This window comes from Lagopus leucura, unplaced genomic scaffold (genome assembly GCF_019238085.1).
Source record: "Lagopus leucura isolate 7727_CA_CO unplaced genomic scaffold, USGS_WTPT01 Super-Scaffold_774, whole genome shotgun sequence".
NCBI classification, from domain to species: domain Eukaryota; kingdom Metazoa; phylum Chordata; class Aves; order Galliformes; family Phasianidae; genus Lagopus; species Lagopus leucura.
Genome location: NW_024962258.1, coordinates 1,014,582 through 1,029,933, shown reverse-complemented (window position 1 = coordinate 1,029,933; position 15,352 = coordinate 1,014,582). Strand labels below are relative to the sequence as shown.

Here is a 15,352-nt window from a genome sequence, read left to right as displayed (position 1 = left end):
GTGTGCATTTTTGTTCCCCAGTGGACATTTCTGGATATTTTTCACTGTAGTGCTAAATGCTTTGTACTGACACACTTGCCTGCATTCCCAGTTGATCCACAGAATTCCTATTTTATAGCAGATATGTGTTTTCAAAAAAAACCACCAAATTCTCCTATTTAATTGTGTGCTGTGTTTGTATTCCTTTTTTTGTTTAGACTCTTGCTGAATTACATTGGAGTAGATCTCTTGAACACTTGCAGCTGGAAACAAGTTGAGAAATGAACATGTTTAGTAATCTGATAGTTTGATAAGTTTGTCTGAATTTGTCATTATCTCTGGATTTCCACTATTTATGTTCAGCTTTTGTATAGACATGCCCAGCTTGTTTTCAAGGTGAAGTTCAGCAAGGTCATTAACAGCTATGTTTGCAACTGAGTAAGGTAACCCGTTCAGATTTGAACTGAATTATTGAGATGCAAATTAAGCATGCCATCAACAAAGGAACAACTCAGAGGTGACAAGCTTTATTAGTTCAGGTGCAGCACTGCATGATTTCTCCTGTGCTGGTTCATAGACACATTAGGAAAGGACAGTGCCATTTCTGTAATACCTGTAACAGAATCTGATACAGCCATTACTAGCCCAAGCTTTGGGGTTGTTCATGCTAACCTGACTTTATTTGTATTTGTCTTTGTTCCATCGTGTTTTACTCTTCTGAAACTCTGGTGACTGCTTTGCTACTTTGTGTATGTTACAGCACTTTGATCTCCAGAGGTGGTTTGGAGGAATCTGCAAATAAAGACAAGCATTCTTCCTCACCTAATAGGCCCTCTTTCTGGTCTTTGGTAGAAATGACTACAACACAGCATATAGTGGAGGAATATCTGCAGATTTGGAGATGAAGCTGATGCAGCCTTCTAAATATAACCTGATTTTTGTGGAATTACTCATTTTTTGTATGCAGTAATATTTTAGGGCATAGCACTAAATCACAGCCAAGTCCATATATTTCTGCTGTTAGCTATCTGAAGCTAAGCCCATTTGGGACCATGGTCTTGTTGCTGAGACTGATGTGTGTGCCATTTATTAGCTAATATGATGAATAGTATCCACAAAATCTGAGATTTACTGCGAGTTGGAACGTCTAAATATGAACAATACCTGGCTGTACCTAAGACTAATGTGTACACTATGGCTTTCCTCAGCCTCAAGTTTAAGTTTGCTGTCTCTGACAGCAGCTGATTACATTTATAGGCTTGGAATTCTGATTGATTATAATTTTTTTTTTTCTTCCATGTACTGTGATTCAGCTGCTGCGTTGTTTTCTGCTTTATATGTTTTATCTATTCTGTGCTTCTAGAGGCAGTGAGATCTGAATAGAGATTATTCTTTTTTCCCCATTATTTTTTCTTTAGGAATTCCTTAATTCTTTAGTCTCTGGCTACTGGTTGTATTGCAAATCAGTTGCTGACTTTTGCCAGATTTCAGATCTCTGTCATGTCTCACAATCCCATACAGAATTACTGCACAGTGCATCAAAAATCAATATGAAAGAAAAAGCAGTTGATTGAACTCTATGCAGATTCAGATAAGGTGCAGTTGTTTGGTAGTGATAGTGACTGTGACTTTGTTTTTCATTCAAGTTTTTTTTTTTTTTCCTCTGGAAGATAGTTTTAGTCAAATAGTCTATTTGATTCAATACCTAAACTGCTAAAACTGTTTTGTCTGCCATATGGCTGCCTTTCATGGCAGGTATGTTCTCTGTCTCTTTCTTGTTTTCTGTCTATTACGTTATGTTTTCATCTTGCTTTCTGTTAAGCTTCCAGCTTCTTTTTATTTGTCTTAACTATTCTGCAAGCAGCCTTGCTGCTTATTCTGCCACCTTCTCTTTCATTAGTAACATCACACTGTGAACCAAAGACCTGTCCATGGCTTCCTTCTGTCTTCCAACCTCACCCTCTCCCATCCAGCCCTCTTGCAAAATACACATGTGCATTTAGACCTCATTTATTCATCCCTTCCGCTCTTCTTTGAGACTCTGCGTTTTGCATTTTTTTTTTAGCATTTTTTAGCATTTTGCTCTCCTATGAGACTCTGCCTTTCTCTTGCTTTCTGCATGGTTTCCTCCTGTAAAAAATATTAAGAAAGCAGGGGGAACAGTCGGATTTCTTTGCTGCGTAATAGGTGGAGGTCATTAAGGATTCCTTTTAGCTCAGACCTCCTGATAGAATAAAATTAAGTTAGTAAGACCAAAATCCCATTTAACAGTCTTCTTTTCTTGTAATATTTGAGACTAGTTTTCGATTTTTATCTTTTAAAATATTTTAGATTTTGATTATACAGTTTGTTTCATATAGAAATAGAATATAGTATATAGAAAAATAAATGAAAATTTAGTCCATGATCGAGTAGTCAAAAGATACACAGAAATCTCATACCAACTGAATATAAAGATTCAGTTTTTCTGTAGCTGCAGGAAATTCTCCGCTATTTATTTTTTTAGTTCTATTTGGTGGTACTCATTCACACTATTTCACTTTTTGTTTTACATAAAATATTAATATTTTCTTATTATAATAATACGAAAAATGAAATGTTAATATAATAATAATATTCATAAAGCATTTAGAAATAAGTGTTCATTGTTTTTCTTCTTAAAAAAGAATTGTTCTTCATGTATATTCTGTTGGAAAGTCTCTCTCTGCTTTCTAATCTGCTGTCCCTTTAATGGATACTGACTGTTGTTTTTGAACATAGTCCAGTTACCAAATGAAAGACTTTCTGGGGGAAGATGATTTTCCTTTTAGTTAGTATTTGAAGTAGGTGACTTTTACCCACACATAGACCTGTGTCCTCATCACCACAAAATATCCAAGTTGCCTTGACAGAATTATTCTGTGGGACTTGAAGGTCAAAATTTTGTCTGTTGATACCTTGCTGTAATTTCTGAGTTCCTCTCAACTGGTGATGGCAAGCTAACTTCAGGGCTCAGTAGTTACTGCAGCGCAGTCATTGGCTTTATGTTCCAGATTAAGACAAGGTTGCTGGTCATTGTTAATATTTTCCTCCTTTGTAGTATATTACTACAGTAGTACATTATCCTGTTATATGAAAGCAAAATAGCATGTAAAATCGGTTCAACCCTTTTTGTCTGCTTCATTTTGAGTGCGCTTTGTACTAATGAATCATCTGCACTGTATTGTCATAGAATCATAGAATCCTTAGAGTTGAAAGGGCCCTATAAAGGTCATCTAGTCCAATTCCCTTGCAGTGAACAGCTAGATGAGGTTGTCCAGAGACTGATCCAGCCTCACCTTGAAAGTCCTCAGGATCAAGGCTTCCACCACATCTTGGGGCAACCAGTTTTATTGCCTCGCTATCCTTAATTTAAAATTAATTTTCCTTATATCTAATCTAAATCTACAGTCTTTAAGCTTGAAACCATTTCCCCTTGCTCTATCACAACAGACTCTGCTAAAGAGTCTGCCCCCTTCTTTCCTGTAGCTCCCCTTTAGATACTGAAATGCCACTATTAGCTGATCTTGGAGCCTTCTCTTCTCCAGTATGAACAGCCCCAGCTCTATCAGCCCGTCCTCCTAGGAGGGGCATTTCATCCGTAGGATCATTTTTGTGGCCATGCTCTGGAAGCACTCCACTAGCTCCATGTCTGCTGTACTGAGGACTCCACATCTCGACTCAGTACTCCATGTGAGGTCTCACCACTTGTCACTGATCTCTATCTCGACACTGAGTCACTGACCATCATGCACAGTCCACCAGTGAACATTCGCTTGTTCATTGATGCAGTGACACCATCATAAAAGGACATTAGGTTGGTCAGGTGGATGTGACCAACCTAGTGAAGCCATGCTGATTCTTCCATGTCAGCTTCTGGTCTACCATGTACATTAGCATAGCTTCCAGGACAATTTGCTTCATGATCTTTCCAGGCAGAGAGGTGAGACTAATATATCAATGGTTCCCAGGGTCATCCTTTTTACCTTTAAAAGTGGGTATGATGTTGCCTTTTTTCCAGTCACAGGAGACTTCATGTGATTGCCATGACTTTTCAAATATCTTTGAGAGTATCACTGTAAATCTTCTGCTCAGAAGTCATTTGCACGTTCTGGTGCAAACGTTTTCTCCATATTTATCACTTTGATGCTTCTTATCTTGTACTTGGCTCTCAGTGCAAGTTGTTCTTTCAAATCTTGTTCTCTCCTTTCATCTTTTGCTTTCACCTATATGCATCTTCAGTCATACTTTGTTTCCATCAGTGTTAACAGTGCTATTACAAAACTTTGCATGAGAGAGACTTTTATTTGGTTTGCTTAATAGGAAAAATGAAGTTTTAACTGGATTCTGCAATACTAATTTGCAGGTACTTGAAAAACTTCTGGTTTACCATTTCTGTTACTTAGTTACAGTGAGAAAAAGTGGGGGGAGAATTTGGAAATACTGCCTTACGCACAAATGATCTACTGGTAGAAAAGTGAGATCACAATGTTTTAATGAAAGTTAAAGATTTTTAAATGAATGCTAAGCATGTTTAAAGACATTTTTAACAGTTTCTCAAACAGCTGTTTAATTAAAGAACTGTTCTTGAATTGCTACCAATGTATGTTTAACATTTAAAATCTGTAGCTGTAAGCAGCAGTGCTTATTTGTCTTAGTTGAAAATGTGTATGAGCAGCAAAGGAAATGTGCATTTGTTGACTTGAGGAAATCAAAGACTGATGTTATGAACCCTGAAATTTACAAATACAGGTGCAGATAAAACATTTCAATTATATTAGTATAGCTTATAAAACACTTAAGAATATTGAGTCATGGATCTCCTCCTAGTTAAGTGACTATTGAGAGTTACAGACAGAAGCACTTTGTGACTGTGGGCTGTTCAAAGAAACTGCTGCTTAATAAGGCTGTGTAGTAAAGGAAACTCTCCCACATCATTAAATCTTACAAGTAAATAATAATTTCTGCTATGTTACTATATGTATCAATATTGCTATAATTATTGTTTTAAACATTGTTTAATCTATGTTATTATTTAATCTGGGTGAAATATATACACTATCTGGATATGATATAAACAGCTGAAGTGGAAGATTGCCTGTCATCATTTCAGAAGTTTATTTTACGTATGTTCAGTATCTTATTATTACAAAAATACCATGAGTGCCTAGAACAAGTAGGATGGTACCATTTATAGCACCAGCTAAAGAGAGCACTGAAACATGAAATGCTCCTAGTTATAAATGCCATTAAAGTCAGAGATTGCTAAAATCAAATAACTTGTAAGGAGATATTTTTTTTCTTTGCTGTTCCTCGGCTTTTTCCTTCTTATAGATCACAGGTTTGGTTTTTTTCTCTTGCAGAACTTCCGCTTGGTTTTGCATGCTCTATTAATTGTACTGTTACATGGTCATAAAATACTGCATAAAAGTTTATGTTATGAAGCATGGCCACTTGTAAGAAAAGTTGATATGTGGTATTTTCTCTCTGTTAAAATGTCTGTACATAACAAGAAGTATTTTATGTTCTCACACGAGAGGCTGCTTTTAAGGAATCCAGTTATTGCAGGGAGACTTAATATAGTCACATTGCTTTCTGCTTATGTACTACATATTGTCTTTTACTTAATAAATCAGTCATATTAGGCAGACCCTCCAGTTCTGTTATTTATTTCCCTATTAACCCCAAACTGGTAGTTGGTTTCTGCTTGGTAGTAATTCTGTAATGGTCTGATTATTCCTGTAGCACTTACAGTGGTTGGAGCAGATCTCATTTCATAGTAGTGTTGTGTGCCATTAACCGGAATATCAGCAACCATGTAGCATACAATGGAAATTCTGCATCTAGGAGAAAACATTGCTTACTGTTTTGTTGCCATCTAGTTTTGTTTCTGTTGTCTCACAGTCTAGCTGATTTGTTTATTTCATTTTTATCAACAGTTATTACTTTAGAGATTATGTTCTGACACTTCGCTACTAATAATGAACTGGGGGATTGTATTAAAACTTCTTCTCAGAAGGACATAAAGATACTACATAGCTAGAGTTCTGCACTGAAGAGTGTGTATTGATATTCTAAGCACTGAAAGTACTTGTATGGATGCTTTCCTGCCAACATAAATAGCTGTAGCAGCCTATAAAGAACAGTCAGTTTTGTAACAATAATGAGGATAATCAGGTTTAACTTAAAATGGCATGTATCCTGTATGGAATGAATTGTATGTATTGTTGTTATTTTTATTTTGACAATAGCTGAGAGCGCTTTCAAATCAGTATTGAACAGAGTATTTAAAATGCATTTTCATTACCTCTGCTGAAGGAAAGATAACAGAAGACAGAAAAACTAACATATTTGCTGCCTTCTTTCACTCTTGTGACAATGACAGAGATCAGGATAATTTTTATTGACTGTGTTTTTGATGATAGTTACAAAAAATGCTATGTACAGCTTGAGGTGTACTGTGCTATTTTTTCTCAGAACTGTAGAAATTCATAAAATACCAGCCAAACACTGAAAATCAAGCACATCCTGATGGTACAAATATACATTAATACCATGGGAAATTGAAGGCTCACACTGCCAATTTGACAAATCCTGACATAAGAAATTGAGCACCTTTCAGTGCTGATCAAGAGTGAGCCAATATAAGTAGATATCTTACTCTGATTGCCTAGATGTATTAGAAACAAATTTACAGTCTTTGTTATTTCTAAATTTTGGAATGGAGATGGGTAACTTTTTCTTTAGATGCCTCATTGCCGCTTGTTCTTTGTGAGCAGAGCCCTTACCATTGATTGTGAAGAGCAGTAACTCATTTGTATGGGGAATTTCTGTGCATTTGGAGAAAAACTGATCTTTCAAATTATTATTACACTTATTTAATTTTTCATATTCAGTTCAGAATTCTCTTTTAATGTTTACATAATTCAGAAGGATTTTTTTAATGTTTAAATTATGTTTTTACCACCGATTTTTTCTTCTGTGACCATTTTATCTGAAACCCCAGTGAAGATGAGTTTATGTTCTTGTTAGATAAAAGGAGTTTTGATTTAAGTAGCCTCTGTATTCTGTGTGTTAAATGAAGAAAAGATAAGTTATTTTTTAACAATATTCTTCTGGAAAGGCAAAATTTCTTGCGCAAGTGTTTGGGAGAAAATATTTGGGAGAAAATAACACAGACAGAACCTGCTTTATCCCAACTGTTTCATGGAAGCTTGGAGTTATTTAATAAAGGGAATTTCTGTTTAAGCTAGATTCTCACCTTTAGAAAGTGAGTTAGAGAAGCACGTGGCTTGTTAGCTGGATTCACTTGAGCATGGTGAGTTACAAGGCTCACCTATGCTATAGTACTCCTTAGAATACCTTCTTAGAAGTCCCTCAGCATGAGGTGAGAGGTTCCAAGGCAGTTAATACTTCAGTGGCCCGGAGCCTGGACTTTATGTGTCCCTGAAGTCTCTCTGTCTCATGTGACCAAAATTCAGACATCCTCCAGCATATGATTATGCACTTACATGATAGGAAGGCAAAGCAGATTGGAAATACTGCGTGTACTATAATTTATGTCTTGTTTTTGCATGGCTGGACACACAGCTGACAAAGCAATCTGAACTTTGACACTTCATTTGTTGCACATATACTCTTCTATCACACAAGAAGTATTTTGAATATTTTTGAAGTATCAGAAATAACTTGCTGAATGTGCAATACAGTGAAAAAAATAGAAACAACACCGTAGTTTTCACATTAATATATCTGGATATATTGTTCTGCTACTTCATCTGAGTTATACATGTCCCTGATTTTTTTGTTTTCTTCTTTCTTTATTTCTACTTCATTAATTTTCCTGTAATTGACTGTCAGGAGTAATAATGGAAGTTGTTATAAGTTTTGGTAGTTCGTAGATATTGTTTAGAGGTTAGTGTGCTTCTCATGGCACAGATATTCTGATACAGAAACACTGAACATGTAAGATAACGTATAAATTAAAAATTGCAGATTTACATGAATCAAAAAAAAGTAATTTGTCTCCCATGTTCTTCACGGTGCTCTGTTTTTAAGCTACTAGTGTCTTTAGGGTACCTAATGAGAGAAAATTTGGAGTTGCTGTGCAAAATATAGACAGTTGTATTGCTTTTGTTTCTTCTCTAATCAGTGTCCACAGGCTCTGAAAAGCAAAGTTTACAGCCTTCCTGTAAGAATTTGCAGTCTTAATTTTAGAGTCACGAGCATTTTGAGTATTCACAACAGGAATCAGTAAGAAACAAAAAAAGAGTAAGAATCGCTACAAATTAAGTCATTACTAATCACATAAGACCAGAATCACTAGTAGTTTTCAGTGCAGACTTTAGTCATTTTTCATACTGAATGCTCTGTTAATTATTATGCAGAATATACACATATTATCAATTTGATAAATTTGATTGGAGAGTTCTGTAGGATGGAACTTTTAGAAACAACTTTGTTGCTATTTGATTCATTACAAGTTGTACTGAGAGCGGAAGAATGCCTCTTTTCCTTGCCACAATGATATTTCCAAGGAAGAGTTTTATCAATAACTATTTTGCTTTGAAAAAGATTTCTACTTTTGCTGTAAGGATTTTAACATTGCTTCTGTGATTGTACCTACAGTTAATCTGATCATGTTGTAGAACGTTGTATAAATAGACCTTTCTTATTAAGGACTTGTTTCTTAATTTTTAATAAGACTGTGTGCAAAGGCATCTTTTCTCATAGTTTATCAAGCTGAGCTCATCTTTCTTTCAGTTCTTTCTGAAGAAAGTTGTTGGAAATCTCAGTATTCAAAGTAGGAATATTGATTGATTGAGGATATATCTATATTTTTAGAATGTTGTAGCATCATAGAACAGCTTGGGTTTGAAGGGACCTTAAAGATACCATTATCTTGTTTAACCTCCCTGCCTTGTGTGAGAGCGCCTCCCAGTAGATGAGGCTGCCAAGGGCCTCATTGGGTCTAGTCTTGAGTGACTCCATGTGTCCTTACATGCTTTTTCTATAAGGTTTCTTGATGTACTTTTCCACAACTGTGATTCAATTTGTTGAGTTTGGAAGAATTTCACATTCATAAGGACTTACTAGTCATTGTTCCTAATTAAAAGATGATTCCTATGTATAGAGCAGTAAGTCCATGGTATATAAACACAGTGATTTTCATCAGCTCTGAATGTAGTGTTGCTGGTTTGTATGTGTTCAAGGAGTGAGGGGGGATTGCTTTAAAATGATTTTAACTGTCTCCTGTAAACAGAATGTTTCTGTTTATACATGCAATAAATTACACATACTTCAATGGAGTTTTTATCTTCCTTCTCTCTGGCAATATCTATGAGTCAGCTATGAAACTGTCAGTAACCTCTTAGATTAAAAGAAGGATGATTGTTGCTCAGTTGAGTTTGCAATGTTATTCTGTTCTTTTAAGATTTCCTGAGAATTTAAATATTCCAAGATAGCACCTGTCAGACTTTGAAAGTGTAATACATGTAACCATTTTTTGGAAGATAAAATGGAAGTCATTTGAAATTGGCTTTAGTTTCAAGGGCATCCAGTCGGGCCTTCATTTCCCATCTGTGGATTATGCAGCCTTTGAGTGAAGGACATTGTAGGCTCCATTGCACCAGCACTGCTATTGGTGCTGTCTGGATGCAATATTTGCCTGCTCAAGTGCCTGCCCAGCATAATTTGTGTTTAAAAAAAAATAAAAATCACTCACCTTTCCTGTTGTCATCATGCATTGTGTTCTGTCAGTCTAGTTTGAAATACTTAGATGACCCGTAGTTTCAATTATATGGTTTGTGCAAACCTTTTGTTACTCTTACGAATTACTTTAAGCAGACTGTGTTTAGCTGTTACATACATTCATTCCTTCCTAAAAATTGCCAGAGATTTGTGACTGAAGAAAGAATGTATCAGGTAGCATTAATCATGTGTTTATTTGGAATCTGAGTAATAAGAAAACTGAATGCCAGCAACTAGAGGTGTGCCCCAGGGGCCAGTATTGGGCCCAGTTCTGTTTAATATTTTCACTAGTGATCTGCTTTATAGGGCAGAGTGCATCCTCAGCAAGTTTGCATTTGACACAAAACTGTCCAGCAAAGGGCCACAGAGGCAATTGAGTGGCTGCAGCACCTCTCCTATGAGGAGAATCTGAGACAGCTGAGGCTGCTCAATCTACTGGAGAGGAGGCTCAGGAATGATCACATCGGTGTCTATAAATACCTTATGGGAGAGTGTGAAGAGGATGGACTAGGCTCTTTTTGCTGGTGCCCAGTGCCAGAACTATGGACAGTAGACACAGACTGGAACAGAGGAGGTTCTCTCTCAACGTCAGGAAGCACTGCTGTGCTGCGCAGTTGGTAGAGCACTGGCACAGGTTGTCCAGAGAAGCTGTGGGGTTTCCTCCTTGGAGATCTCCAAAAGGCACCTAGACATGATCCTGGGTACCCTGCCCTGGGTGTTCCTGCGGGAGCTGAGGCTGGACCACATGGATCATACCAACCTCAACCATGCAGTCATTCTGTGATAATATTTTGTGGCTTTCCCATGGTACTACTGTACATACAGAAAAAGCAAAATGGAAGAAATGTCGTCTGTGTATTATTTTTTCAGAGTTTTCACTGAGAGACAGCATATCAAGCCATCATCTTCAAATCATTGTACTAAAATAAATTTGATCTCTGGAAAAAATGAGTAAATGAAGAGTGCAGTAATTGGTGGTTGAGATACTAATTCACTTTTCTGTTGCTCCATGATAATATTTAAAGGGCTTTAAAGTTACGCTTTGCAACAGCAAACCCTTCTCTTTAACAATCTCTGATTGTATTTCTTACAATATGAAATATAAATAGAACTGAATTCCAAAGAAAATTCCACATGAGACTTCTATATAGCTATAGCTATATAATGTCTTTCTACTTTGCTAAGAAAGGTAGTTTATGAAATTGTATTGCAGTGCAATTACTTGCAAGAGAGAATTGCTATTGTCAATTTAGTGCATTGAGAAGAGAAACAAGAGACTAGAGCAAGAGCTGGCTACACTTTTTCAAACAATATTGTGACGTGGAAAGCTTCACTATGATTTTTAGTCTTTGCTTGGAACAATATATATATTGTTTTTGAAATGTATTTTCAAATACATTTTTAATACAAATATTCAATCTGAACATGATGTTGCAGTGTTTGTAGAAATGCCTCCACTACTTATGTTTGTTGTAAGTCAGGCTTTCAGAGACTTTTGGTTACGAACACAGATTGCCTTTCAGGAATCCTTTCTGCTTGCAGCTTCTCCTCCTGAGACAGGACAGCAACAAATTAGTTACTGCAAAACAATGAACTGTGGAGCTACAGTAATATTTGTTTGCTTTTGATTGCTGGCACCAAATAGGTGGTTCACATTGCCTGACAAGTAAAACATAAAACACTTTGTTACCCCTCCAGTGGCTTCAGTGTACTTTGAGAAACACCACCTCAAATCAGTTAAAAAATCATTGGAACGTGAGCTAAAATGTCTTTACCATGAATGCAGTCTGGCAATGCAACAGCCTTCCCAGAAAGGAGGAATGATGCCACATGCCTGTCAGTGTTCAGTAGGCACTTGGATAATGCCCTGAATGACATGCTTAAACTTTTGGCTAGCCTTGGACTGATCAGGCCACTCAACTGTAGGATCTCTGAAAGCTTCTTCTAGCCATTCTGTTGTTCTACTCTACTTTACTCTAAAATCAACTGTTTTCTTGTACCCAATAGGAAGTAATCATTTTATTAGCTATTATTTTAAACTTCTACAACAGTCATTCTGTGATAGGAGAACTGTATTTGTCACAAAGTTTAAGTTGTTTTTGTCAGCAGTTTTCATGAATGTCTGTATTTAATGTTGCACTGCTAAAGATTTTGTTTGTAACAAAATGCAGCTTTTATTCATCATGTAGTGTACAGTTTTCATCCTGGTAATTAATTCTTTCCTTCCTTCTCTTAGGCTAACTTCAAACTGATGGGCTGAGAATTACACTGAATAACTTCATTCTGTTTGGTCGCTTGACCCTAATGGGAAACAAATATGAATGTCCTATCTGTCATGTCTTATTGTACATGTTTCTCATTTCTCCAGGAGGCGATTTCCTGTCCTTTTTAAGAAAAAAGAAGGATGAGCTGAAGACCAAACAGTTAGTGAAATTTTCATTAGATGCTGCTTCTGGTATGGCGTACCTTGAATCGAAAAATTGTATACACAGGTAAGAAAAATACTTTTTTTCTCGTATTGTAATTTTGATCTTTCGGAATGCTAGCAGGTTCAATATTTATGGTGCTTAATATCTACACAGAGGATCTTTAGGACTTTTTTAGAAGCTACACTTTTTCTGAAAGCAGGTCATTGAGTCTTTTGTTCATTTGGGTCAAAATAAATACTACGGTATTTGGTTTAAATAGGTCATTTGTTTTAGTATAGATTTATTTATGATGATTTTTTCATGGCAAGAATTTGCTTTATGGAGAGCATAACTCGCCATGATTCAGTGTCAGTGGGACATTTGTAGATAAACTCTGCATCACTGAATGTACATCACGAGCCCACTTCATATTTAGTACAGTTCTAATGAATGCTATTCTTGGAGATCTGAATTGTATTTCTCTCTTTCTTATTTTATCAAAAATGAATTGTTCTAAAAGCTGCAGATAAAAAGGTAGATTTATCTTTGAAAACATTCCTCTGACCACAGTAAGCTCAAAACCTTTTTACAAAGTATTAATTATTTTTGTAGTACTATTGTGTCATTTGTATTTTTTTTTTTTATTCTTTTTTGGGTTTAACTTATCTTAAGAAAGCTTAAACGGAATTGCAGTCTTCTTAATTGCTATTTTTCCCTATCATCTATCTTCTATTTTTGTTGCAGCTTTTTTTTGGGAGGGGTAAGGAAGGGGAGTGCATGTTAACAGAGACAGTAATTGGAGATTCAAAAAATACATTTCAGAGAGAATATTCATAGATATACCAATGCACCTAGTACAAGTTAAACATACAAGTCATGAAAAGGTGCCTTCTTTTTTACCTTTCAAAATCTTCACAGAGGATATTTATTATTGCCTCAAAATATCACAGAAGATTATTGTTGTGAACTACTAATTCCTTTAAAGGCAGAAGCAAAATTTTTAGTAAACCTGTCCTGAAGAAAATTACAGTTTAAAAATGCAACCAAGCAGGCAAATGAGCTCTTCTGGAACACTGTTAGTTTTATGAAATGCATAAGTTAATAAATGTAAATGTGCATTTCCAGTATTATTTTATCATTCTTATTTTCTGGCAGGTTCAAAATTTATTCAGTTTTATGTCTCTGGGCATATCATATGCTTATTATATTATGTTCTGAATTTGATACCTAAATATAATGAAAAGCTCTCAATCAGACAGCAAACAACCAAGGTTAGTAATGTTAGTAGTAATAGTTCTGGGTTGTTTTTTTTTTTTTTCTTTTTTTCATGTCAGTTTTCCTTTCTGAGGATTTAGAATTTTTGTCCAACCAGCCTTAATGACTGGTTGGATGGACACAGGTCTCCCTGAAAGTAGTGCCTCCTATTTATTTCCACGGAAGGTACAACAAAGGGCACATTAACACTATTTGATAGAGCAAATTGTCAGCTACAAAACATTGTAGTAACAACAGAGTTACTACACATTTTCACCAGCAATAAACAAGCATCTGCATAGCACTCTTGTAAAAATCTGCACTGACAGATGTGACTCGCTGTCCCTGTTGCTGTTCCTGAAATTCAGCACTGTGCTCTCATCCACTGTTTGATCTCCATAAACATTTAGCAATCATCAGTAAATGTCCATTGGTGCCATATTTTCCACATGGAGGAATCACTGACACACATGTACTTCATCCGCACTTCCGTGTCAGACACCGTTTTGTCAGAGTGCCCCTCTGCTGCCGTCTGTCAGACACAACAAAATGTAACAGGATATTGGTGGGAAAGTTCAACCTCTACCACCACCATTTGCCTCTGGTGTCATGTGGCAACATAATAAAATAGGAGGCATTACTTTTGGAGCGGCCTTTGTACATTTATCAAGAAATCCCATCTGCTGCAGAAGCACAGGACATCTGTTACTTGCTGGATATTGTGAGCCTATTGCATGCCAGTGAACACAACACTCTTATGCTATGCAGCAGATATGTTAAATTAGGGAGTGAGAGGCTAGCATGTTAAAAATCCCACTCTGTAGTGCTTTGTCAGCAAGTTGTTAGGTGTATAAGGCTCAGAACTCCTTTGGAGCTTAAGTCCCACCTTACCTGACCACTGAAGATGCAATTATATGACAGTGTGATTTCTTAAAGGAATATGGGAGTCTTTGTTCCCTCCTTGTTGAGTCAAGGTATTCATGGGCATATTTCATGCTGAGATTAGAATGGAACAGCTTAATGTATAGCAGGAAGAAGATTTAGTATAAAAAGAACATGAATTGTTTTGAAATAACAGTAAATTTGTTCTCTTTTTATCAAAAACTCCATCAAATAAAAGTGCTTCTTAGATTGAAAGGAAAAAAAGAAAATTAGCTACAGACAAAATGGAATGCACAGTGGAATTTTTTTTATTGTGATTAAAAGTCAGAAGGATGTAATTACTGTTACTGAAGAAATAATATATCATTAGATATATTTGCAGCAAAATGAATTTTTTTTCATTTCCATGTTATTGATTTTCCCCAGCATTCTATTTATTGTCTTTAATATTTGTTCAGAGCCTTGCTTTTGTTTTCTTTGCAACATAGGTGAGCATTATTTAGTGCCATGTGCAATTGACTAGCTGTTAAAGACTTGCAGCTTATTAAATGATTTTTAGTGCCACTTTTTAGTTGTAGCTGCACTAGCTATACCTAGCCAGTATATTTTAAATTTAAATCTGTTCTGGCTTTCTGATATTGCTATCCAAGTCACACCTTGGCTTAGTCTTCCAATAATTGGGCCAGTGCAACAACTAATCTGCCCTTTGATTTTTATTTCTGTGCATGGTGTGGTGTTTCAATGAGCGCAGGTATAAAGTTTGAATTTGTCAGACTTAGAATTCCTAATGCCTGTGAGGGATTATTTGATCTGCATTTCCATCTCTTCTAAAGTCCAGAAATCACTTGTTCTTTATTCTCTCTTTGTTCTGTTTAAAAAGCAGAAATGAGTGGGCTTAAATAAATAAAATAATGATAAAAAATCTGCTGCACGAAAAAATGCTTTTAAAAGAAATAACATTTACAGAGCTGCGCAGTTATTTCATCTGCATATGATTAGAATGAGTTTAAAGTATTGTTCCCTGCTTTTCATTTTTATCCCTTGCTATTGTTTAGATCCAT

The 15,352-nt window shown here is 35.9% G+C and overlaps 1 protein-coding gene across 2 annotated transcripts in view; it reads left to right on the top strand.

Annotated features, from left to right (window-relative positions):
* The window catches only part of FER (FER tyrosine kinase), a 172,529-nt gene that overhangs the window by 120,968 nt on the left and 36,209 nt on the right, over positions 1 to 15,352 (top strand). For both annotated transcript variants that reach the window (XM_042864894.1, XM_042864896.1), the window contains one exon: positions 12,116 to 12,239. In XM_042864894.1, coding sequence (XP_042720828.1) covers positions 12,116 to 12,239 — 124 coding nt within the window. The remainder of the gene's footprint in view (positions 1 to 12,115; positions 12,240 to 15,352) is intronic.